The sequence below is a fragment of the Haemaphysalis longicornis genome, unplaced genomic scaffold (genome assembly GCF_048455015.1).
Source record: "Haemaphysalis longicornis isolate Haplotype H1 unplaced genomic scaffold, Haemaphysalis longicornis Haplotype H1 scaffold_8, whole genome shotgun sequence".
Taxonomy (NCBI): domain Eukaryota; kingdom Metazoa; phylum Arthropoda; class Arachnida; order Ixodida; family Ixodidae; genus Haemaphysalis; species Haemaphysalis longicornis.
In genome coordinates, this window is record NW_027526445.1 from 106,254,038 (window position 1) to 106,280,774 (window position 26,737).

General features: G+C 47.3%; 1 protein-coding gene across 6 annotated transcripts in view; it reads left to right on the forward strand.

Annotated features, from left to right (window-relative positions):
- LOC144148658 (kelch domain-containing protein 3) overlaps positions 1–26,737 on the forward strand; it is an 83,808-nt gene that overhangs the window by 40,056 nt on the left and 17,015 nt on the right. The window contains exons 1-8 of one of the 6 annotated variants that reach the window (XM_077680177.1): positions 408–650; positions 14,335–14,527; positions 18,281–18,439; positions 19,127–19,314; positions 20,861–21,074; positions 22,308–22,394; positions 25,139–25,247; positions 26,615–26,715. In XM_077680177.1, the coding sequence (XP_077536303.1) occupies positions 14,380–14,527; positions 18,281–18,439; positions 19,127–19,314; positions 20,861–21,074; positions 22,308–22,394; positions 25,139–25,247; positions 26,615–26,715 (1,006 nt within the window). In that variant the 5' untranslated portion in view covers positions 408–650; positions 14,335–14,379. The other 5 variants (XM_077680178.1, XM_077680176.1, XM_077680173.1 and 2 more) reach the window with 5 other exon arrangements.

Below are 26,737 nucleotides of genomic sequence, written 5' to 3' on the forward strand. Positions count from 1 at the left end.
TCGCCGTACGGCAGCGTTCGCATCGAGACACCCGGTTTGGAGCAGTGGAACGCGGGAAATTTAAAATGATTTAAGCAAACCTTTCGAGTCTTTACCTTGGGAGGAGCGCGACGCAAGAGGAACAACATGAGAGGTGAGCGGGAAAGCGAAGGGAGGCATTATCGTCTTTTGACGGCATTTGCAACGAAAGGAGCAGATACGCGGCCAATTTTTTGCTTGACGGACGAACGACACTAAACCAGAATCTGGGTGCCAGATATTCCCGCTGTAAAAAATTACGTCCCGCACCCAAAAAGTCAACAAAGACGTTCGTTTACTCGTATTACACGCCTGCATCAGCAAAACGCCGACCGAGCACGTTCAAATCACGCGGGCCGACGTCACATGCGTGCGCCCGCAGCGCCAGCGTGGCCATTCTGCGCGTCGACAACATGGCCGCTGGCAGCGTCAAGAAATCGAAAACGCTCGACAGCGCACTGCGCCCTGACCCAAGCCTCGGCTCCGGGGAGCGTTCACCTCTGCCGTAGAACGCTCCTACTCGCGAGAATAAGCGCCGAGCCAGTGACAACCACCGTCCCTATCGCCGCCAAGGCCAAGGCTGCCCGAAAAAGGGCCAGCAAGCTCGGAAACCTCGGTTCTCCTAAAACAAGGTAGGCGAACGTTGGAGCGTGTTGTGGTAATGTTGTTGGGCGGTGGAGGAGGAGGGGGAGTCTATGCACTAGCCGACCGAACATTACTGAGTCTAACGTCGTTATGCGCCACGCACTGGGGCTATTCAAACTACCCAGCAACGTGCGAACCGCGGAACTTGGAAGGTACCGTTGGAGCCTGTGGGAACCCTGCGACGTTGCGCGTAGATGCACGAATCGACGGCGCAGATGACGTTGTTTTGATACCATCGAGAGAAGGGTGCTTGTATCGGGGATCGAAACTCAACGCGGGCGTTCGCGTCTCTTTTCTTTTTTCTTTTTCTTGGAGGATGCGTTTTGAAACGCGAGCCGATGCCCGCTAACTGACCCGACTGCGAACGCGTGCTTTATCTGCCTAATTTGGGTTTAGCTGTCCGGTCACGCGCGTTCTTCTTGCCTTACGCTCTCTCGAGGTCGCGGGTAATCGCTTTGAACTTGGGGAGCGCGTATCGACCCTTTGCATTTCGCAAGCCCGCGTTTGCTGCGAAAAGTAAGCAGACGTTAGCGTGTTTGTGTTTTCTTCTAGCAGAGATGCGGGCGTTAGGTTCGTCTCTTCGATCGGGTGGGAGTATATTGTCCGAAAAATCTCTCCCTCGAGCCCTGCCCAGTATCGACAGTATGAAATCAAGCTCGCCTTCCCAAGGGGTATTCGCGTGAATGCTGTTTCTGACTGCAACTCGAAGGCACCGAGTGAATGTTAGAGCGAGTGTCGATGCGCCCCGCAATTTTTCTTGAACGTGCGGAAGTACTCGACACAGGTGTTGTGATATGTGCTGAAAACAAAACAAAACAAAAGTACTACAGTGTAATCCCGGTGAAATTCTAGTGCGAAACTGGTGTAGCACTTTTCGTCCGCTTTGCACCTGCTCTGCTGCGAGTGCATGAAAGGTTGTGCACTTGTCCGCGCAACCGGTGTATTGACAGGTGCAATTATTGAGACGCTGTGAGCCGTGCTATCGAAACAAATTGAGTGCAGTACCATAGCTGGTCCAAGGAGTGTAAGTCAGCCGAATGCACCCCTGGACGCAGTCTGAAAACGTGTTACATCCTGGGCCCAACTGCATGTAAGGTATGGAGCAGCAGAAACACTTTCATGTTGTGCGTAAACAGGGTGGATGACAGGAGGAGGAAAGATGCACGTCTCTTTTGTTGCTGTTCTTTGGGTACTTTATACGCAACTTGAAGCCATACCAACTAAGCTGGCTCTGAACTATTTGAGTACTGGTCTTCTGTTACGGAGTACTAACTCAATTAGTTGCCGTTAGCCTTTTTGGGCTGTGGGGCGTGGACTTTCTATTCTTACTCTCAATGGGGATGTGGATGTAACATTACATTTCATACTCTCATACTTCTCAATGGTCCCACTGTGTCTTGGTCAGCGATTTAATTCACCCCCCCCCCTCCTTCTAGAAAGAGCCTGAAACTCCCAGTAAATGTGTTGGAATATTGAGCCCCCTTCGTTTTTCGGAAATGTGACCGTCACAAAAAAGTTTAAGAAACAGCAGTGGAGCACCACATTTCCTAAATGCCCTTATAACTAGGAACCTGTGCTGTTCTTTTTGTTTGTAGGTGGTATAGTAGGTGCAGTACATGCAAACTTGTCAATATTGGAGAGTCATTCGATTAAGCTACATTCTCTCTCTCTCTCTCTCTCTCTCTCTCTCTCTCTCTCTCTCTCTCTCTCTCTCTCTCTCTCTCTCTCTCTCTCTCTCTCTCTCTCTCTCTATTGAAAAAATAGACCTAACTGTAATTGCATAGATCCTTTGGTGGTGCCTGGTGGCCAAACTATAATGCTTTATTTGCAACTCTTACCTTTCCATTGAGAGTCTCGCAAGAATGTTGGAGGTCAATGGTAGAGGGAGGATTGAAACATGGTGAGAAATTTTTGCGCTCATGCCGCAAATTTGTATTCCATTATTCTCTGCTGGTAGAGGGAGGATTGAAACATGGTGAGAAATTTTTGCGCTCATGCCGCAAATTTGTATTCCATTATTCTCTGCTGGTAGTTTTCATTCGTGGAGCGTCAAAGCAGATACCTGGTAGCACTTTCACTTTTAAAGTGAAGGTTGTAGGATTCGTCAGCATGGAGGTTGTTTAGTTTGTTTCAAGCTTGAATGCTCAAAGTACATCGTGGAATACGAGTTTTACGAGGGGAGCTGTGTTCTTTGGAAGTGGGGATTTCTAAAGTTGGGGCTGTTCAATAAAAATAACCAAGAGAGGAAAACGCGTTTTTGTGCTTGTTCGTCGACTTCAATAATGTGCGTGCAAGCGATGCTGTGCTCTCTATGAACGTGCGCGCGTGTACATGTGCAGAGAAAAAGAGTGCAGAACTCGTCTTTCATATGCCAGGTGTCTTGGCAGGGGGTCGTCGCGCCGACATCTTTTGTAATTGAAATTGAACTGTCGTTGAATGCCAGCTATTAGTGGTCCAGCTGTGTGTGTGAATTTCAGACGCACTTAAAGTCGTCCGTCTGTGACATCGGAGCTTACTAAACATAAATTTGTAAAATAGAACCACCAGGCTGTAGGCCCTTTACCTGGAAATAAATTAACAAAAAGTAAGGTATTTATGCAGTTAGTTGTAACAGTTCCGAAGCTTACTCCTGGCTGCCGTCTGGTGGAGGGGAGGGTTGGAGAGGAGGACTCCTACCTTACCTAACCCTATCTCGGGTGGAATAAACTCGTTCATTCGTTCGAAAAATAGAAATCAAAATTCCAGTTATAATTTTCGGCTGTTTGTGGTGAAGCGACCTGGGGACTATAAAAAAACCTGTCCTATTTTGGGGCGCTCGTATATACAGTGAACCCTCATCATAATGAAATTACTTTATTTGAAATGTCGCTTTATTTGACGAGTTTCGTGAACCCCTCTGCAGTGCCAGAAGGGCAAATGATCTTCCTGTCCTGAGGACTTCAGAGGGTTTACTTGCTCAATTACTGGCTCACTGCTTGCCCAGTCATGCATGCAAGTTTTTGTATTAACTTTCTTAGTGGAACTGATGGGATCCTGTCAAAAAACTAATGCATTGCCCCGTAGCGCGGTTGGTCGACCGAAAGGCTGTGATTGACCCTGCATGACACACGGCGTGTTTGTGGAGCTGGGCTTCCATTGTGTTTTTGAAACGGTTACTTAAAAATCGCGAAAAAGGAATTCTTTTAGCTAAGAAGACAATACTCGCATCAGTCACAAAAAAGGAGTGCAAAAGTAAATGGTTGTCTCATAAATCATACACCAGTATACATTTAGATCATTTGTGGGTGCGTTTACCGAGTGCGCGAGAAATCGTCGCATAGGTTTGTTCTGCGTTCGTGATTTGGGGCCTTGAAGGGTTTGCGATCGATTGGGTGCACTGTTAGCGAAGGTTTGGCGCACTTTCCTATTAGCACCACATTTGGCGGCATTTGTGCTGCCGTATTTTTCCGAAATATGTTGAAAACGACCTGAGAAAAACAGCAAGCAAAAAAAAGGAAGACCTCTAAACCCCAACCAAGAAATAAAAATAAAGCTCGGGGCACTAACGTTCATAGGTATTGCACAATAAACAATTTTTGCATTGTGTTGAAAAACTTATAACCTCAGATGAAACATTACATGTGGCCCTTGAAAATGCATTTCCTGGTCCTTGAAAGTCCTTGGAAACCCTTGAATTTTCTCTCTTGGAGCCTGCCTTGGACCCTGACATACTTCGATGCATGAAGCCAACAAAATTGATACGATTGAAGCATGTACAACATGAAAATATGGTCACAATGAGTGTGTGTATGTTCTCTCCATAAAGGTATTGGATAAAAAGGCCGGTTATTTAAAAAAAATTCCGATATTGAAACATGTCACACACTGGGATTATATTCTTGTTTTTTTTTTGTTGTTGTTGTTATTGTACGGTGCATGCCTGCTTTTGGTTTCCCTTCAAATCCTGTTTCATAAAATCGTTGCTAGTCCCAGCACCTGTGTTGTCCCGCTCTGTTGTTTGTGTGAGCGTCTTTCAAGCCTGGGTTCCATCGTTTGTTCCAAAATTTGCGTTTCTGAAATTTTTCACTGACTGGAGAGTCACCGTGGAGAACAGACAAACCAAAAGAAAACGTGCAAACACTTGACAGAATGCTGTCTGCGCTGTTAGGAGGGACTCTGTTAATAATTTGTGGCAAGGTGGGCGGAGTATGTGGCGCCGACAGCAGGGCTCCATCAGCATGATAAAGGATTCATGGGCGCTCCCGGGGACCTGCCTTTTCCGGTTCCCCATGCAAATGCTGGCTCCGACAGCACCTGTCCCGATTGGATGCTTGATGACGGACTAGGCATTGTCGGGTTTCCAGGAGACTGTTCTTGCGTGCTTGTGCAATAGTGGAGTCAAGTTAAAGTGTGTGCGTGTGTGTGGGATGCAGCCTGGCTTTCCCTTTCCTGCCACTGTCGATGTCTCGGGGGTGTGTTTTCATCACCTCATTTCGATGTTAGTATTTTCTTTAACTTCGGAGCTTAACGTTGGCCCGTTCGGCTTTCTATTTGCACAGACGATGTTTTTGGAAGCTGATGTGTGTGCTACACTTGGTGGTATTGCTGCCATACTGAGGGGAGAGGTCTTTTCCATCGAAATATGACAAGACTCGGTATTTGGGGAATAGCTGGTTGTTTCAGAGAATTTTTGGGTTGACAGTGTTGCTCACGAGAAGCCAGTTTCAATCGGGTAATTTTACATTTTTTTTTTTCTGTTTGAGCGCTACTCTTTTAATGTATGGTCAACTTACAAGCACACAGGCTGCACTTAGCTCACAAGCTTTGGGGACGCTGAGTAGTAGAAAACAGCAAGCTAGTTTGTGAGACCCTAGTTAGCACGTAAGGAACACGTGCGCACATGCACACACACACACACACACACACACACACACACACACACACACACACACACACACACACCACACACACGCACACGCGCGCACGCACACACACACACAGACAGACAGACACACACACACACACAGAGAGAGAGAGAGAGAGAGAGAGAGAGAGAGAGAGAGAGAGAGAGAGAGAGAGAGAGAGAGAGAGAGAGAGAGAGAGAGAGAGAGAGAGAGAGAGAGAGAGAGAGAGAGAGAGAGAGTTGTACTGTGCAGAGGAGGTACCACTAGACCTATTAGGGCCTGCATGCAAAACAAGGACAGGAGGAACTACTTCTCTTTATATCTTTAGTTTCGAAAAATCCTTTGCTCCAAGCACAAGCACGGATTGGGTTTCCACTAGGTTCTGTCCCAGAAGAGCTTTGTTTTTGGCCGAGGAGGTCTGATGAGCCACTTGATCTGCCCAAGAACTGTGAAAAGCAGGAAAAAGGCATCGCCTCTTGCATTCACGAACAGATCAGGTAGGGGTACCCCTTAAGATAGGAGGGGTGACTCGTCTTGAAGAAGGCTCAAATACAAGTGATGGGAGAGGGAAAAAAAAAAGCTGCCATCGTGCATTGTGGGGAACCTCGTCAGCGCGAAGCGGGCCACACTACAATGTTCCATTGTTTTGCACGGTATGCCAGCAATGTGCAGGGGTCATGAGTGCTTTGTTTTCCCCCTGACCTTGTTAGACGGTTGGAAAGAACACGCATATAGATAGAATTATCGGCGGTTTCGCATTGCACTCTTCCCATTGTCGTCTGCCTGCCGTCTCTTCTCTTTTGTGGCGTGGGAAAGTCAGAAGCTGCGCCTCTCATTGCCTCGCTTGTCTGCGCGCTTTCTTTTGGTCCTTAGTTTCCTCCGCTGCGGTTTTCATGGTAGCGGTCGTTGATAGAGCGTGGCCTTGCGGGGTGCCGTGAAAGGGGTGCATGCGTTTGTGTGTTTTGTTGCTTGTTACGAAATCGCTGAGTGGACGAGAATGGCTGTTATTGGCAGCGCAGTCCTGCCTAGCTTGTACAGGAAATAAAATGAAGTGCTGTCCTTCCTCCCCATCCTGCGTAGGACAACACTGGTTGCGGTCGTAGAGATTTTTTTTTTTTTGTCCTTTCTTTGTCCATTTATTACTTCTGTATTTTAATAATTTTTTGCTTCCTCGTTGAAGCAGGTGGCAGCTGTTTCGTGGAGGTTCTGTGAGGTTTGTTTGTTTTGGGGAATTCTCGAACTTGTGAAACTTATTTGAAAGACGAATTTAAAATGCTCATAGCTACAACCTTCTAAGATGGGCAAGACTGTATTGCTGAGGTTAATTGTGCTCCTCGACTCATGTGCATTCCATCAGCACTACACTTAACTGCATCTGTGCAGCCGTATTTTTCTGAAATATGTTGAAAATTTGTAGGAAAAGATAGTTCAGAACTCACGACAGATTGGCTAGTTGTTATGGTGGCATGTTGAAGAAAGGGGCATGAAATAATGCCAGATAAAGGGGAGAAGTGCACGGAAGAGCACTAACACAAATTTTAAATGGATGTTGTAATGAGATTCCTATTTAGAATCGACTTAACCCATTGCAAGTGCAGCTGTTGCAACTATAACGAGCAAGTTCTTGATTTTTAATGACTCCCTCCCGCTCCCTTTAGAAGCACTGCACCTTTAGATAGGTATTGGTCACAAGCGGACAGTCGGATGGTTCGGGTTTACCCAAAAGTGCGGTCAATGGTGTTCCTTCGAACAAAATTTGATAAGAAAAATGGTGCTTTGCATAAATGCAATGTTAGGCAATGGGTTTGTTAGGTTCCGCACGATGATTCAATGCGGTAGGGGCACAGCATTTGAGGCACGAGAATAAATAGCTTCCCTTTGTGGCAGTTGGTGCGACAGCTGCCCGCATTTGGTGGGCCGTGCAGTGAGCAGGGTTTGCGTCACAACCAAAAGCCAGATGCAAACAGCCGTGATGTCTCGCTGACAGCCATCTGTGTTGCTGGGAAAAGGGTCTCGTGGCTTGTTTCTGTCCCTTGCACGACCTAGCGGGTATTCAACGCGTGATACTTTATTTCTGGATGCGGTTTCAACGCAGGTATGTGGCACTGCAAGTATGCCTGTGAAGAATGGAAGGTTAAAACCTTGGCTCAAACATTTTTTTCCATCTGTTGGAAAAGGGGAGAATGAAAACAAAGAAGTCGGCAGGGCTATGGATTTTTTTGCGCAGTGTGGCATTGAACGGATGGTGTTGCTAGGGGAGGGAAGACTACTGCAGCTTTTTGTGTGATATAAAAACTGCATATTTTCAGTGAACTACTCAGTGACACCACTGGTGTAAAAGAGATGTGAGAAAGTACATTCGTAGCGAAGAATAAGTCTTGGAGGAAGTGAAATTCTGAATGAGAGGTGTTGTGTCGAATCGAATTCAGGAACCGAGGCAGGATAAGCGGTACGTAAGTCGCACTTTGCGGCGCATGTGTCTCGTTTCCTCTCCTGCGATCCGAGTGCTATTTCTGTTGGGGCGGTGCATCGCTGCTCGCAAGCCATAATAGTAGCTGTCAATGCACTGGGGGATTGGCCGATTAAAGCAGGGAAACGACACTAGGAAATTGTGTTATGTGCGCCAGTGCGTGCATGCATCTGAGAGAGAGAGAGATGGATTTTGAGAACACAGGTGGCGGAAATGTAGTTTCAAGCTGTACATTTCATGTAACTATTGGAGCTGCGATGCTTTGTTGGCAGCCTTTTGTAGATCCCCACCTCTGCCTTTTCCCCCGACTTTGAAGTTCTATTTGGGCTTGCTTGACGTTTATTTTTCATGGAAAGGCGAAGCTCTCGTTCCGAGCTGACCTGAAAAATGTCCCATTTCACCCTCAATCGGAAAGGTGGAAACACCAGCTACAGATTTGTTTTCACAAAACGTGATTCTATAGTTCTGTGCTGGTTCGTAATGTATGAATGAATGTGCGGATTGTTGTACTAGCAAAAGATATGGGATTGGAGAGGAGGAACAAATTCCTCAGCGGTGCTCTCGTGTGACAAGTCCTACGCTGCCTGCTTGTGAGTGTGATGAGCTATTGGCAGTCACACGTCTATTGTTTTTAAAATCACAATTCACACCCATGTACTGGCTTTACAAGTATGCGCGGGAGTTTTTTTGTTTTTTTGTTTTCTCGAATATTTTCGTCTTGCACAACTAAAAGCACGTTTCTTTTTGAGGAAAAAAGGTTGGCCTTGTTGAGGAGAAAAGGAGGGATGCTTTAGTGAACCTTTAAAATCCCATTTCCTAGTTCAGACAGTTCACTTGGGTCACCCTTTGATTGAGTTCATGGGCAAGAATGTTTATTTCTCTAACTTGTGAGAAATTTTGAAGCAGAGTGGAAATTGACTGGCCGCAAATCCAGCAACAGAGGTTTTCTTGTGCAAGGAGGGATAATGTAGGTGTTGGAACGAGCGCTTGTTCTGCTTGGTAAAGTGCAAAAATGCAGAAGCGTTCATCTGCAGTGTGGGGCGAATCGTAGTTTCCGTTTTTCTTAAATAAAATTAAGCATTGGTCATTCATAAGGTCAAAGGTTGTAGAGTGCGTCATTTTCCACACAAATGGCAGGCAAGAAAGGGAAAAAAGAGAGGTAGATTTCACCGACCCGGCGGGATATTTTGGCCTCTTTCCTGAGGTTGAACCATTGATTAGTCAAGAAAAAAAAAAAAAAAAAGAACGGGCCAAACACATCTCCAGTGACTCATTGCGGTGTTTGTGTGCATTCTTTTGTTTTGTTTCCTGCGCGTCTATGTCTTCCTCGTCATCGTCCTTCTCCTCCTCCTCTACACTCTTTTGAATGTCGAATTTCCCGTGCCCCCTCTGCCCCCCTTCATTCTGGTCGGCTAGAAGTTCAAGTGGACGTCACGTCGCGGAAAAACAGCCGGAGAGATAGCTGTGGCGCATTCTTGCGGGCGTGTGACAGGTTTCTGTTGGCTAGCTGCCTCCTTCCAAACAAAACGCACGTACACAGCAGCTGCGGGACCTGTTAAGTGATGGCAGACACTTTGTGATTCTACAAATTGGACTGTGGTGCACAAATTTGGTTCGGGTGCCTGTGAGATAGGACAGAAATGTGATAACAACAGTGTGACTCATGTAAGGTCACACAGCCTTGTTTTTAGAATGCTGGGTGTGAGTCACAAAGTCGGTTGCACTGTCAGGAATGGCCCCTAGGCTAGGCTTCTTGTCGAAGGGCCCCATGCAATGCCCGAATTTTAGCGTCATCACCGGACCCTTGGTGATCTCATGCTGTGGGAAAAGGGGGAAGACTTGGTGGTGGTGGTGGTGATGTTTATTGACGGGTGGACCTAGCCTTGCGTGGTATGCCGGCAATTGCTCACCCGATCAGCACCTTTTACCGCTATGCACGGGAATTCACCATGATTCGCTGAGGCTTGTGACCCTTAAAAATTGCAGGATCAAACGAAAGATGTCCCTTCGCGTGATCCAGTGGCCTTCCGGGAAAATTAAATCGTTCAAACAGGCATGCGGAGCGGCTTTCCTTCGCAGTTCTTTAAACAAAGCTCCTCGGCATGCTCTCGGCAGTCCATAATAAAATGACCGATGTCGCCTGTAGCACCACACGTTCCGCACAGAGGTGAATTTTCCGATTATTCCCAGTCATTTCTCATACCTTTTAGCCTCATCTGTCGGTTTCAGTTTCCTTATCTAGTCCTTCTAGCTAGTCCTGCCTTTTGTCATTGCCCCATCTCGCAGCAGTTGTCTATTCTGTAGCTCACGGGGTATGTCGGTTGTCCATCCTTGACATGTCTGTCCTGCCGTGGTACTGAAGTTTTAAAGCGAAAGCTTTCTTACTGGGACTGATGGCATCCTGTCAAAGAGCTGATGCATTTCCCCATAGACCGGTTGGTCGACCGACAAGCTCTGGTAACATCTCTGGCCACATGGCGTGTGCGTGAAACTGGGCTCCTTCCATGGTGTCAAAGTGGCTACTTGAAAATTGCGAAAAAGGAACGCGTCTACACAAGAGTACAATACACGCGTCAATCATGAAGGAAAGCAATAGTGCACCTTTATCTCATACACGACGTATTGGTATACCGTTAGATCGTTCGGGGATGCATTTACTCAGTGAGCAAAAAATGTTCATGTGGGTTTGTTCTTTGCAGTAAATTGCATGCACTTTTAGTGAAAGCGTTGGTGCACTTTCGACCCAGTTTTGATGTGAGGACGCTTTTGCGCTTCTTTCAACTTTGTATAGGAAGGGATGGGGAAATTTCTGTCCTAATTTTTTTACCTAATTTAAGGCTACCTCCCCTTCGGACCCGTTTGCTCTCTTCTTCTTTCCATAGCTTTGTGGGCCTAGCTGTAAAGGATGCGCAAGTTTCAACGAGCAAACACCAGAGAACTGTGCACTAAATGTGCAGTGTTTTTTTTGTAAGTGATATAAAGCAAGCTGCTGCCCCTGATCACTCGCAATTACGGGTGTGGAAATGGGCTAGAGAGTTTGTATATCAGTAGGATATCTTTGTAGCTTGGTTTGTATCCATTTCAAGGATTTTGTGCTCGTTATTTTTGAGTACTCGATTACAGGGGAATGGGTGTAATGCAGTTTTGCGACGATCGCTAATGGTTGGTTCGTTGGTAGGCACAGTTCCTGAGAATACGGGAGAACTGGTGATCTTTCAGTCAGCACAAAAAGTAATTCAGCCTTTAGTGTCCATTTTTATGTTGGGTCTCGTGTTGCATCGTAATTATCTACTCGCATGAGTAGATGAAAGCCGGCCATGATCTTGAGGTGGGGAAAATGCGCTCCAACATTAATGCTTGCTCCAAATTGAAGTTTATTTTCTCTCTCTCCCTTCCTGGGTAAATGAGTGTGCAGGCTGCTCTTTTGTTGTTGCCTGGAGCACTGACTTGCACTTGGGCCGCCCATGCCCCAAAGCACTTGTTTGAACTTTGCAACACCTGTTTGGGAAAGAAGCGTCCTGTCTGTGAACTAGATGGTGTCTCTACAGGTAGCCGTACGGGTTGATTGCTAACAAGCCATGTCAGTACGGCAGCTCTGCTATCCATGATAAGGTGGTGGGTGGATTATGTAGCAGTGGAGCTCTCGTTTACTACGGCAGAAGGCTGAGGCATCCCATCAAACACGAAAAGTGACTATAGTTGTCACCGTCGGTGTCAACATGAACGATCTGAGCTGTCACGTGAATTGCGTCCAGTCTGCTGATTCTTGTCAAAATACAAACGAATAAAAGCAAGGAATGAGATGTAAACATGATGCAGCTGCCTTTGATAATATCTAGGTTTTCACCTTTGGTTCACGTAAGCACACTTAAGTGCTTGAGGATGTTTTGGCCTTTTCCAGAGAGAGCAGTGGAAGCCCTGCTCATTGCTAGACAGCGAGCATGGGGTGATAAAGAACGTGCAAGCCAAAGGGATGGCAGTGGTGGAGATGCAAATCGGCCCACCACTCTTTAATCTGCTCGTTTATAGTATATCAGAAGAGCCCTCGCTGTTCAGCCATCGTTCGGCCCACTTTGGAGTTGTGCCTCGTGACGCCTCGAGAGACCCTTGTCACAAGCGGTTGGATCCCAACAGTCGTTGCAATGCGCGATGCGCCACACTCTCGGTGCCAATCAAATCTGTCGCCCCAGACCCTCCTTATCTCTGTTTGGACCTGTCGAGGAGATATATCAATTGTTGCTTACATGCGTTCACGGTCAAGGACACTCGATTAGACGATGCCGGCACTACATTCTGCGTAGCGCGGACATATCTTGCTTACACACTCTACGTGCCAGGGGAGATAAGGGTCGCGTTTTGCTGTCGCATTGCGTGGCTTGGTGGCACAGTCTTGTTTTTTTTTTGCGTGTCTTCTATTCTCGGTTACGGTGCCAGGCACAAGGCTTGCGTTTTGTTGTCGCTTTATGCCCGTCTGGTGCCTGTCACGTGTGTAGGCTTTCGCCTTGCACGAGTTAGCTGAGGAGGAACCCGGAGATGGCTATCACTGGCGGCGGGTGTGTCTCTTGGGTGTTCCTCTAATCGTTCATGCAACTTCTCGTGAAGTGGGGTTGCTGGCGAAGGCAGCAAGAGATCGATTCCTTTCCCGGGTTGTTCCGGCTGCTTGCGATGTTGCTTTGCATTGCGTTGTGCTACCACCATTGGAGACGGCGGCTTCGGGAGGATGACTCTCAGGTCCAGCAAGAAGCAAGTGTTGGCTGCTGTGCAATTTTATACACTCTCATGGGGCTCAGTGGAACTTGTTTGCAACGTTGCGTGTTTTTTTTCTTACTTTTTAGGTGTAGGATATCTAGATTTTGCTTTCAGGCTCTGATTTTGTGAGGGAAGTGGAAAACAGTTCAGGAGCTCACGTGCCTTCCTTCATCAAAAGCCACATTCATGGGTAGTTTAAATTAAGGCGTAGACGAGCATTTGCATGCATAAAGCTTACTCCAGTTGCTATGGTCTCGCTCTTCTGGAAGGATGGTGGTGCCAAAATGGGCACTGTATGTACGATAGGGGCACTAGCACTGGTCATTGTTGGAAGGCCTGTCGGAGCAAGTAGAAGCTGGTTGATTCATTCGTCAGTGCTTTTTAGTTCATGTAGGGAAAGCACTGTGCTTAACTGTGGCGCACACGGGTTAAGGCGAACCATGTTTACGGCGTGGACTCTAGCACGCCAGTGTTCTGCGACAGGATTTAAAATCATGATTTAAAAAGGGAGGTGAATGAGTGGCCATTCAGGTGTTACGCAGGTTACATCGTGTTGAGAACACGGCGAATTGATTGTGCCCGTATCACTTGTTTATCGTCGACTTGGTCTTGCTGAGCCAGAAGCGGCAGCTTTTGGGAGTTTGCCAACAGGCAGGAACAACGTAGTCCTCTCTGTGGAGAATTTTTTTAGGATTTTAATTGATTGCTAGCTCAAAATTCAGCGATTTTAATTCAGGAGGAATCTCAGGCCGTCTACTTTTACATTTGGAAATATGAAAAGATTTTAGGCATGAAAAAAAAAAAAGGCAGTCGTGTATGGTCTCACTGTGTGTTCTTGGTGTGTAAGAAATTTTACCAGCCTTTGCAGAAGCAGCTCCAAGCATGCATTGGCTTCATTTTTTACTTCCCGATACGATGTATGCCTAGCTTCACAGCAAACAATTTGTGTGTGTGTGCTTGTCCACCTCTGAACTTAGTTCTGCCTTATGTGCACATTCCGTGGTGTTGGCAGTAGCTAAAGTAGAAAAGTGTAGCAGACCATTGAGGTATTTGACCGATGCATAATTTTGCGTCTTGCTCATGCCATATATGTTCTATTGAAACGGAGATTTACTGTTGCATGTTACATTCGGCCCATTTGGTTCTGAAGAACAATTGCCGCTGAGTATGTTTTTAATTGCGCTTTCATTTTCAATGTGTGCAACGTTTGGAGGGGCTGCACAAACTGCAAACATGCGATGTTCCAGACAGTGCATGGCTGAGTTGTGTTGTTTACCAGTGCTCTCAATGGTCTCTAGCTTCCCAAGGCTCTTTCGGGCTCTAGAGAAAGAAATGTTTGCTAAGCCGGTCCTGTTGCAGGGCTCCTCTAAGCGTACCACCCACGTATCACAGGGAATGGTAGGACCAGCTGCAATGAAAGCTCTCTTTCTTCAATTTGTCATTTTGGTCTGCCAAGTTCTTATTGCGAGAGCAGTTTTGGACTACCTATGGCCTGCTGAGAACTATTGCGGACTGGCAAATAAAAGAAGTCTTACCCCCTCTCGCTCTCTCTCTCTCTGTGGTGCACAGGGGGTGAGCGGCAGCGGCGGCCGGAGGTCTCGGTGCCACGGGAGGATGTGGACGGTGCGCCTGGAGGGTGGGCCGCGCCGCGTGAACCACGCGGCAGTGGCCATCAACGGCAAGGTGTACTCCTTCGGCGGCTACTGCACGGGCGAGGACTACAACACCCGCAAGCCCATCGATGTGCATGTCCTCAACACAGGTGCGTGAGTAGGGGCATCTCAAAGATGCGCGCTCGCATGCGGGGTCTCCCCAGGGTTCTGCACTGTTGCTAATTCTTTTTAAAGACGACAGTCCTTTTTCTCGGGCCCGGAAATTCTTGTGTGTTTGTCCCACGATTCATCTACGCAGTTAAAAGTCAATAGAGTCAACTCTCGGTAACTTGAAGTCGCTTAACTGGAATTTTCGGTTAAAGGGACCCTGCAACACTTACCGTTGAGTACTCGGAATGTATTTTAAGGTAAAGTCTATTGTCCCAGCGATCTCCTCCTGCAAGAATTAAGAAAATCCGTTCACTATCACCGAAACTACGCGCTATAAAAAATTGCGCATAATTGTTCCCTCTCAACTCGACTGCAGACAACACGACGAAAGCTGTGTGCTCTCTCCTGGGGAGGGGTGCGGCTCGCGGTGTCTTCTCCGGCGGCCTTCGATATATGACAGGCCGGGGAGTTTTCCCCTTTTCTCCTAAACGTGGAGGGGTCTATTTTCAGTTAGGTGCCACAGAAAAGCAGGCATGGCTGCCTGCTCGCAAGTGCGCGCTCGGGCTGGTAGGGCGTCTTTGAAGCAATAAACGTTTGTTGTCGAGTGGTCTGGTTGAAAGGGAAGTATTGAGCTCATCACTCAAACTCCGTGCGCACTCAAAACACAAAAGAAACGGCAAAACTGTGCCTACATTTTCAGGCATAGAAGAGGTTCGCGCACAGCGCCGATGGCAGTGGATCGTCACAGGAAATGCGAGAAATTAGCCGCGAAGGGGACCAGTGACAGCCGGTCGGACAGCCATGGCCCAAATGACGTTGTATAGGCCATGCCAGGGGTGCATAATGAGAACTGAAGAGAGTGCGGTCGGTTTTTCCGTGTCTTTCACAGCGATTTGCGCGCTCACTGCTTCACGTGCACGTGTAATATTTGGCTCAGGTATTCCTGGCAGTGTAATCTAAATGTCGCACAGGTTTACTTGCACTGCTCAAAGAGTGTTGCAGGGTCCCTTTAATTGGTAGTGATGTTCTGGTCCCGGCAATTTTCTTGCAAATCGATAGAAGGGATCACTCAATGATTTGAAGCTAAAACCCATTACATTGAGTAATTGGAAGTTATTTCGAATAAGAAGCATCGAGGGGATCAGCATTTTTAGGTAAAATTAAAAATTTTAAGCACCAAAACACTGCCGTGTTCTGTACTGATGACGGTGCCATTGTAACTGAGGCAATCCATGGTCAATAAAGCAGCAGTTCAGTTGAGACTTGTGCCAACGCATGTGTCTCTCTTTTCAGGTCCTCAACCTTCTTTGTTGCACACAGTGCCATGTAGTGGGCACTTCAGGCTTTGATTTTAGCGACAAGTCTCAACTATCAGGGCAACCCAGGTCGTATGCTTTACTTGGGGACGAAAGTTTAGATCCTGAACAAGATCAAGAAGGGGGACATTGCAGACTAATAACAGTACTGTTCTTGTGTTTTTTGTTCAGTTGAAAATTTGGTTGATTAGAAGTTTTTTGTCGTACCCTTGGCCTTCGTATTAACGGGAGTCGACTGTACCTGCAAAACCCTTCTAAACCACTAAATTTGGTACCATCTTTAATTCTTGTCAACATTGGGGAGCAAAAAAATCATTAGGCATATTTTGGGCAAAACATCAATGCACAAGTGGTACTGGCACTGTTCTTTTAATTGAAAGCAGATGTGCACTTGATAGCTGCAATAGCAAATGAAAGGATGCGTGTTGAGCACAGTATTTTCACACAAAGATACAAAAAGGGCTTGTGTGCGAGCCCAACTCATTTTGTTGGTTTTGGCTAGTTGGCGGCGCACTGAGTGTTGCTGATTCGTTGTCGTCGGGAATTGAATCCTCAAGGCTCACTTAACCAAAGTGCACTGCAGTGTTCTTGAATTTAAACCGGTTGCAAAGCTTTGCTTCGGAATCCGGGCCATGTGACCACCCCTCCTTCGTTGAAGTAGAGGGGCTCGTCTATTGGCGTGCCACTTAGAAACTGAGCTTTGCTAAACATTCACCAATAACACAATTTAAGAAAATATAGCCTGCTTTTCAAACTAGAAACACTAAAGTTGGTGGTGCTTACTCATGTTTCCAGAGCTTTCCTTTTTATGAGTTCTGGCAGCAGCCTCAAGCACTTGAGTACCATTACTACGACTTTCTGCTGACATATTGCAGGCTAGTCAACTTGCCCCCTGCTTGCCTCGAGTGGAGGGGCCAGCCACAAGCTGTTTTTGCTGCTGGTGTATGTTGACATTGAAATTGAAATTGTTTATTAGCAGCGGAGCTTTTGTTACCAGCCGTAGTTTTGCTGTTGCGGGAAAAAAAAATGCCAAGAAAATGCCGAGTGCTCGGGAACATGTCGCTTGTGGTGACCGCTGAGCGTCCCTGGTTTCGGCACGTGCAGTGGCTTTAGCAAAGAAAAAAAAAAGAAGAAAAGGAAAAGAAAACCACTTTCAGCGCTGTCACCAAGCGCTACTGTGCATGTAAAAAAAAAATCCAGCACTAATGCTTAAAGATGAAAAGACACCCTGCTTAAGAGAGGTCACCGCAGTTGCTGCATTCTCTAGGTGCCATTATTGGTAATTGGAGACGTGGCTACAAGTGTGCCAATCCTCCCCGAGACGACTTGCGGATCCTGCAGTCGCTGCCCTGAGTCGATGACGAAGAGCTGGTGGAAGTATACAATTCTGAGGAGGACTTTGGATCCACCACTCGCCACGAAGACGACGGCGACCTCCTTGATGCATAGGACGACGATTACAAGCGCCGCAACTATGCAAATAAACAATGATACTGAAACACACCTGTGTCCGGATGCTCACCTACTGGTTTCGCCATTTAAAGTCTTGCGCAGGAGTGCAACCTTCCGTGAATTTTTTTGTGAAGCTTTCACACGGACAAATACAAACAATACAAATGGAGACAATACAAATACGTACAAACAAATACAAATACAGAATGGCCGAGATCTGTGCTAGTTGGTGCACAGTCTTCGATGAGAATCAGCTTGAATGTACACGAACACAAAGGAAGAGGGAGAGACATGACACATCGCTAACTGAAATTTTACTGAAGGACACACAGATGTATATGCGTACAAAAATACACAATTGTTGCAGCCGGTTGTTGATGTGATTAGCGAAGATCACTGCACAAACTCTTTTTCACTGCTTGACAAGGCCACAGACGGAACACTGACGCAGTCATCTCCAGCTTCGTCTATCACCGAAGCTTCTACTAATTCTTGTCTGATCTTGCGTTTCATTCTTCCGATAACCGCGATTTCGTGCTTGTAGGCTTCACAGTGGCAGTCTCGAACGGGGTTAGCAAGCTGGCCGAAAGGGTTTGCTTGGAGCGATGCAGCATGCTCTTGGGCCGTATCGTTCAGGCAACCGCCTGTTTCTCCTTCTTACTTTGTATTCGTGTGCATTCGAGCTGATTCCCACCGAAGAACAATATACCAATACAAACAAATACGAATACAATACAAACAATACAAACGTATTGCAAACAGTACAAATTTTAGCCATACAAATACAACTGCAAACAATACAAATACAATGCAAACAGTACAAATGTTGTCTTACAAACAACACAAATCCAAGCCATACAAATACTGATGCAAACAATACAATCAATACAGATGAACAGATACAAATGTTTAGTGACTCTGTCTGCAGCCTTGCTCCAAACGAGAAGTGCGACCCTGTCACCTTGTTTGATCCCTCTGGCACAGTGTCCCTGCGGTGGGCGCTGGTGCAGGCGCAGTCCCACCCCGATGACGTGCCTTTCCAACGGTATGGGCACACGGTGGTGGCCTACGGGGACTACGCCTACCTCTGGGGCGGCCGCAACGATGACGGCGCCTGCAACATCCTCTACCGCTTCGACACCAGTGAGTGCGCCGCTACCTTGTGGCATCGTCGTTTGGGGGGCCTGGTCTTCTTGCAGCATTGGTGCAGGGCTCCGAGTGACGCTTCATTTATTTGGGCTGAGGCGTTGTGCTACCGAGCCCAAGGACGTGGGTGCCATTCCCAGTCGCAGCGTCCGTTTTTCAGGTGGAGACAAAAAGTGAAAACAGCCGTGCATGTCGAGATTTCAGTGCGCATTGAAGGTCCCCACGGGGTCAAAAATTAATTTGGAGCCCTCCACTATGGCGCGCCTCTTGGCCAAGGTGTAGGTCCGGTGCGTTGAACTGCTGAAGAAAAAAGAAAATTAAAGTGAAGCTTCAGTGTTCTCACGGATGGCGTCTGTAACGCGAAAACAGGGGAAGTAAAAGAAAAAAACGCTTCCATCGTGTTATGAAGCTGGTGTCTGTCCGATTGCTCCATTTTGACATGGTCGAAGCGGTTTGGCGGAGAAAGTGTGGAATTACTGAAAAATTATTTTGTCAAAATCGGGCCTGTACAGCTTATATAAGTACCTGGTGCTGCTCTGGTACTGATTTTCGGAAGAGAAACTCTGTAAACCAAGAAAAAGTGGTTATCTAAAAATACTTTCTTCAGCTATTTTTGGGCCCTGAGGACCCATGTATCCTATGTGGGCGACTGACGACGCGATCTCGCCCCTCCCCTCGCTGCAGACACCCTGACGTGGAGCCGTCCCCGGGTGTGCGGGCACATTCCCGGTGCGCGGGACGGCCACTCGGCGTGCGTGATGGGGCCCCGCATGTACATCTTTGGGGGCTTTGAGGAGCAGGCGGACCGCTTCTCGCAGGACGTGCACTACCTCGACCTGGACACCATGCAGTGGCAGTACGTGCCCACCCGGGTGAGCGCCGTGTCTCTCTCTTGCGACTTGGCCAACCCTCCAGAGTTAGCATCGCCTGTCACCCTCTCGGGGTTTCTTGTTGCTTCCGAAGAGTGAACCGGTTGGCTCACTGTTTCTGAACTTTTCCTTGAGATGGCACCCCATGTTTTTAAATAGTGGAAGCTTTCTTTGTGGGACCGATGGCGTCCTGTCAGAAAACTAATGCATTCCCCCACAGACCGGTTCGTCATAGCCTGCAAAGCTCTGATCGGAGTTCTGTGAAACGAGGCTTCCACTGTGTCAAGACGGTTTGCATGAACATCGCAAAAAAGAAGCAATTCTAGATGAGACAGTACATGCATTGATCACGAAGGAGAAGTGCAATGGTATATGCCTTTATCCCATAAACCACGTATCGGTATGCCTTTAGATCGTTTGTACATACGTTTACTTAGTGGGAGAAAAATCATCGCATGCCCATTTGGGTCTTTGGAGGTCTGACAATCGATTGAGCGCACTTTCAGCAAAGGTTGAATGCACTTTAAGCAAAGGTTTTGACGACTTTTGATGCAGTTTTGGTGTGGGAAGGCGCGCACTTCTCTCAATTACTGTTTTTAAGGGAGGGATGGTAAACGTTTTTTTAATTGCAGGCATGGTGGGCAATCGCTCGGTACATGACACTGCATGCATGTGTGTCAGTGTGTTGAAATTCCATAAATGAACATTGGCATGGAGGCATAGCCTTACGGGCAGGATTAGGTTCTGTGCTGCAGCGTGGCTTGCCAGAACTTCATTTTTGAGCTGCCAGATTTCTGAACTTGAGTTGGTGTTAAAACCGTTACTGGAGTTCAGTGTCATCGGCTGTTGACAATATCTGCTCTAGTATAAATATATTTCCTAAGGGGTTGGCTACCTGTTAGTTTCAGTTGTACAGCTAGAATGCTACAAGTAACAAATAAAACGGGGTAAGCAGGGCTTAGGCACAAATACCTCGCAGTCCCCTAAGAGTGTAGTTGTGAAGTTTTGCAGAATCTGTGTATTATAGAACAAGAAGGCAGGTGTCTATTTCCTACTCCGCAAATTTAATCGTGGCAACGTCCAACAAAGCCCATCGCTCTGTAATTGAGTGAAGGCCAGGATTGCCATCTTAGGTGCCATTTTGAGAAGGCCACAGAGAGACGAATGATAGGAGTAACACTTGGAGGTTCGGAAAGCAGGCGCGTTGAATTGGGGAGCAAAGCTCAAATCAAGAGAAAGAAGTGTGGAGTTGGACCACCAAAGCTACCAGGTGGCTTCCAAGAGACTTGGGACTAGAATTATAAGGGAAGACGGATAACTTGATGGAGAGATTAGATGAGGAAATTTGGTTGCAGAGAGTGGGTTCAGGCAAGGCAGTATAGGCAGAGCTGGTAGCCAATGGGAGGGGCCTTCATACTGCGGTGGGCATGAAACTGGTTCTTGATGATGATAAGGCCAATTGCCTAGCCACGCAGAGGAGCAATGGTGCTGTAAAACCCTCTCTGCTACTATAACGGGGCCTTCTCCCTCCCCCCTGCTCTTTTCGCAGGGCCCTCCACCGCAGTGGCGGGACTTCCACTCGGCCACAGCGCTGGGCGGCCGGATGTACGTGTGGGGGGGCCGTGGGGACAGCCAGGGCCCCTACCACTCGCAGAGCGAGGTGTACTGCAACCGCATGGCCTTCCTGGACGTGGCCTCCTCCTGCTGGGTGCACCCCCGCACCGAGGGACAGCCCCCCGAGGGACGGCGCAGCCACTCGGCCTGTAAGCAGGGGAGCGGGGGGGCGTTCCTCAGGGTTCTGCCCTGTGCCCTTTGCTGTTCCTTCTTTATTCCAGACAAAAAAGTTGAACGTGTGCCACCACACCCCAGCTCACACATTTTGGCAAAGGAAAGGGGCTGCCCGGTGTTCCTCAGGGTCCAACCCTATGCTCTTGGTTCTTCGTAGCTGAAGAAAATGTTGAATGCGTACCACTCATCACAGCTCATACTTTTTGGCACAAGAGGAGACAAATCCCAAACTGATATCAATGCGTTAGTATCTTAACTTAAAACAAGAGTCTGCGTAATTCTTGAATTCTTGGCTGGGATTTAAAAATTCTTGCAATAGGCACCTCAGTTATATTGCTTTCATCCTGGATGAGAGTAAGGCTTGCACGGCTGGGGCTGGTCTTTTAGGGGGGGGGGGGGGAGGGGAAAGCAGCTAGAAACACTTTTCAATGAGTTGTAGTGGGGGAGCATTTGAGCCAAGTCTGAGCACTTTACTTTGGGGCATATGATTTGCAAATGGTTCTTAAAGAGAAGCGTTTCTTTTTCTTTACTTGGTGATGCTGCTATTTTCTCTGTCACCGCTGTCGTTCCACTGAAAGTGGTCATTGTTCTATTGGCTGTCCACACCCTAGTAAACTTCATAGACCATGTTGCGAGTTGTTTGTGTTGATGTAGGGTTTTTTTTTTCTTTTTCATCTGAAAAGTGCGTTGAAAGTGTCGTTTCTCGTACACCGTCCTCAATAATTTGCTAATGTTGGCCATGACAACGCACTTCTAGTTTGGTAGAACAGTATTTAGCCGACTTCAAGCTGTGTCCAAATGTCCAAAGTGCATATGAACAAACATGAAGTCAACATTTGCTGCAGGTCAGCTGCAGACCGAAATATTAGAGACTGTGGAGGGGGTGGGGACTGAATTACTAGCCAAGTGCATTGCCATTGCAGGTGTTTGTGAAGCAGGCACTAAAGGGGGTGCCTGGCGTTATGCTGTATAAGCTGAGGCTCCAGGCATCCTTTGAACGGTGAAATTGGATTGCGTGTGTGGAACTAAGTGCACAGCTACAAATGAGATTACGGTTATGGATAGCTTTGGCTTTCCTCTCGCAATGGCTACCTGCCCTCCACACCCTGCACCAGTGTCTTTGCTCTTTTTCAAATGCAGTGTGGTGATCTGTGTCTCTGTTGTGCATAAGGCCTTGACCTTCTCTGCAATCCCCCCTCACCCTCCAGTTGTGTACAACGGGGAGCTGTACGTGTTCGGCGGCTACAACGGGCTCTTGCTGACGCACTTTGGAGACATGCACAAGTACGACCCGGGTGAGTGCTGCTTGGGAGAGGTCTTACAAAAAAAAGCTTTTAGGGGAGGCTCTGATATGCAAAGTGCAAAACCGGGGTGACACTGGTGCACAACAGAAGCAGGAGGTTGTCTTCCCATCTCAGTGGGTCCACCGCAAGTGCGTGGTAACTATCACTTCATTTAGGTTTAACTGTGAAAGCTGCCGTGTGATGTGGATGAGCAGGGTTGATGAGAACACCCAGCAAAGGGACTGATGGGAAGGTGTTATTCCTGGAAGAAGGATGCCATTGTTGCAGTGCAAGCCCTTCTGGCGTCTGCAGTGACTTGTTCGAAGCAAATTTCTTTATTTGCAATCCGTAGAGGAGGTTATGGGCGACATTGTTTGCCATCCGTAGAGCAAGGCGGATTTTCAGGGCTAATTTATTTTGTGCAGTGAAATGCAGCGGTGTGTATCACCTCGTGGAAAGTGGATTTTCTGTGAAGAAGCGGGAGATTCAGTTTGTATTGGCTTGCCCTTCGCACTTATCAAATTGCAAAGTCTAGTTTGAGGTAGATTTCTTTTTTTGCACGGGGTGGGAGGCTGATGTCTTGTGCTCTGTTTTTCACGTTACTGTGCACCAACTGCAACATTATGTTCCCACAGGCTCACAAGCTTGGCACTTCCGATGCAATACAGGTCACTAAGGGGAGAAGCTAGTTGAAAACACTTTTTCTCTATTTTTTGAGTTAGGGCTCTATAAATTTTACCAAAGAGGGATTTTTTCTTGTTAGTTTCCATGTAGCCTCATTAGTTCTTCATCATATATGCAGTAGCAAAACAAAGGGTTTGTTACTCTCACTTTTTCAGTGTTACAATCTTTATGTACAGCATCATTCAGTGGCTCATTATGCTAGTTATGAACCACATTGTGCACTTAAGAGCCTAAATTTACGAGAGAAAAATATTTTCATGAAGAATAAGTAGAAGTGCCAGGCAGCTGTATATCAGGGGCCCTTGAAAAATATGATATTTTTATACCGATAATGAATAAATGTCATAAATTCCAATAAATAATGCCACTCTGAAACTGAAGAGTGTGTGTACCAAGTTTCATTGTGATATGACAATTTTACGTGCGTGAAACTATGTGAGTAAAATGTGCCAACCTCTAATAATGCTAAAATGAGAAAAATGTGTTTGAAACCCGTTTATCAATTGGAATGCTTTTGAACATGCTTCGAACTGTGTCCAGTACAAAGAGCGAATGTCCAGAAATCACACGCGGGCCTAGAACTCTTCTGCTATTGTGGATAATTTCTTTCAAAGCTCGAGAAACAAGAGTACCTTCAGCAGTTGAGCCAGCTCACGAGAGGCTTGGTTTTGGTTGCATCAGCCACAAGTACCATCAACGCGTCGATGTCTCACAGCTCTGTAGAGAAATTGTGGTCACTGACTCGGCTTTCGTTGTTTTTCGACAACTTTACCCGTCTTTTTAAAAAAAAAAGCTTGAGCAGCATCGATCGCGTTGCCAAAGTCACCGTTGCAACCACCGCTGATGCGGTTAGGCTTAGTCTGCGGTTAGGCTTAGTGGCCATCCGGTCAAAGCAGCTTCTCGAGGCAATAGTGGGAGTGTTCGAAGCGAACCGGTTGTTGGCGCCAGGTTAAACGGGATGTTTCTGGCTTGTGCCAGCCACTTGAGATTTCAGCACTGACACGCTCTGGGCATTGTTTTGTTGGGTGAGGCGTTGTGCTTGATGGTTCACTGTCTGATTACATGAAATAAGCAGTGTTTCTACAAGGAAGAAGCGTGCAAATAAAGTTGAGAATGTTTTCATCAAAGTTTTCGTTCTTTTTTTTTTTTTTGCAATAATGCTGTGTGATGAACAAAATTTCAAGTGTAGCAACTAGTCCACTACTGTTGGAAGGTGCCACTGCTAGTTTTATTGCGGTGTTTTTTTCTTCTCTCTAGCTTTTTATAAAAACCGCGTTCCGTCTCTCAGCCTAGTCACCCTTTGTTGTCGTCTTGGTTGAAATGAGGGTCACGCTGGAATGAATCCTCCCTTTTGTGTGTTCCAACATGCTGGGCTAATAGGTATTGGTGTCGATTGCGTCCGCAGTGTTAACTGTCTTATGCTTAACTAGATGTTCTGAAGAAGAAGAAAAAAAATTAAATAAAATGGCCGGCAGCAGCTCTGCCTGCTGTCATCCAGTTTCGTGTATGAAGCAGCGGCAATGTTTCATGACGTGTCTGATAGCTCAAATTTCCCCCGGCCTATTTTGGTACACTAGTGACGTTTGGAAGCCTATTTCAAGGAGCATGCGTGTACATCTTGTCTAGCGGCTTCTCATACTACGGCAAAGGCTGGGCACTACCAGCTATGCTGCTTACTTATCTAGATGGGCTGTTCTTCTGTCTCTCTCTAGCCCCGCAAGCTGTCTTCGGATTCAGGTGACAACACTGTGGCAAAAGTTTGGCTGTAAAAGGATTGACATTTTGGCGAGCTGTTACTGGTTATGCATCTCCAACTTGAGCGCAACAAAGACGGGAGGTAAAGGAGACAACGGGACGATGCTGTACTCGCAACTAATTTTATGGAATACAAAATGCAAACGTAAGTACTGTGACATAAGTACTTCTTCTGCGATTAGTTGCGAGTACAGCGTTGTCCTGTCGTCTTCTGTACCTCCCGTCTTTGTCCGTTACGCCGAAGTTTGAGGTGCGTAAGAGTTGGCTACCGCGGTTTCTCCTCCTCCCCCCGATGACCCCTCTCCCCTCCCCTACAGAAAACTCAAGCTGGAGCCAGGTGAAGATCCACCGGGAGGGCCCCTGTGCCCGCCGGCGCCAGTGCTGCTGCATGGTGGGAGACCGCCTCTTCCTCTTCGGGGGCACCAGGTCTCTCCCCCTCTCTCTCCCCCCTCCTCCTGTTCTCTCTCTTGCTCTCGCTTGCGCGAGCCAACGAATTGAATGGCGCAGTTTCTTTCTGTGCCAGTCAAACTGTCACATCACTCAATAAGAGCAGCAAACTTGATAACCATCACTCTCCAGGTATTCCGCAACTGCGTCATTGCGCGATCCTCGCGAACCAAATTCTTTGATTCTGCGTCATCTTCTCATTCGTATCTTTGCATTCGCTTTCCGTTTGTCCGTGACTGCACACGCCTGTTGTTGTGTACCGACCCTGTTTCACTATTGCACCACCATTGCGGGCTTCAGTTTCATGGATTAGAGGGAGAAAGTTTGCAGTAAAGGTTGGGCGAGTTATTTTTTGATACGTCAGGGAAAAAGGCGTGGAGAAAGATGGGGGCATGGAATGAAAAATACACAGGATGACGCGATTCTCTTTTCTATTCTGCATCAACCATCTTTCTCTGTGCCTTTTTCAACGGCGTGTAGTGCAGTGCACCCTACGGCAGTGTCGCGCATCGCTATGTATAGTTTGCCGCAATGAGTCAATTAAGAATTGTGAACCCACGCATTGCCACTGTGAAGGGAATTGGCCTTTTAAAAGTGATAAATTGGGATCTGCGCATTGGGTACAGTGTTGGAGCTTTCACCCTTGGCTTTTTGACTGTGGACAAGGCTGTCAGGTATGGAAAGCTGAGTTAATCCTAAGCGGACTATGGTGAGGCCTGGAAAAAACTTAACGGGTGCAGTCTTGTGGCGGTTACTATGGCCACAAAGAGTGTCCTGGCCACAGCAGTGGGAAGGCTGAGGAATGGGATAGAGGAACCCTATGTGAGCCCAACTCGGACCCTATCGTGAAAGCAAATGCATGTCAGGGACCTAATTGAACCCCTCATTCTTATTGGAGATCCAAATAAACACTTTCGTTTTCAGCTTCTTCCGCATTGTGCTTTTTCACTCCAGGGTATCAAATCAGATTGCAAATGATCAGGGCGTTATGGGGAAGTCCAATGGTTGGGTGCTTTGGCAGAAGCCACCGAATGCCAGCCTCGTGTCAATGCACGAAGGTGGGATGGCCAGTCACATAATGCATGGCATGGTGATGCAGAGCATTGATTTTTGCCCGTTTGAACATACCCCGTATGCCGAGAGGGAGTGTGAACCGATCAGGTAGGTAGGAGAAGAAAAAAAAGGGAAAATCATTGAAGAAGGGGAGGTTTCCGAGCATTTGAAAACGTCGATGACTGCAGCAGCCTTGCCGTACCTTCAATCAATACACCTACCCTCCCCCTGTTGATGCGCAAGCGGAATGGCAGTGATCATCATCGGCACCCTCTCTCTCCTGCTTGGTGCAGTCCGACGCCCAACCAGACGGGTGGGAGGCAGCGCCTGGAGGAGTTTGACCCCAACGACCTGACCCTCATGGACCACTCGGACCTCCATGTGCTGGACTTTGGTGAGTGGGGTGTGAGCGAGGG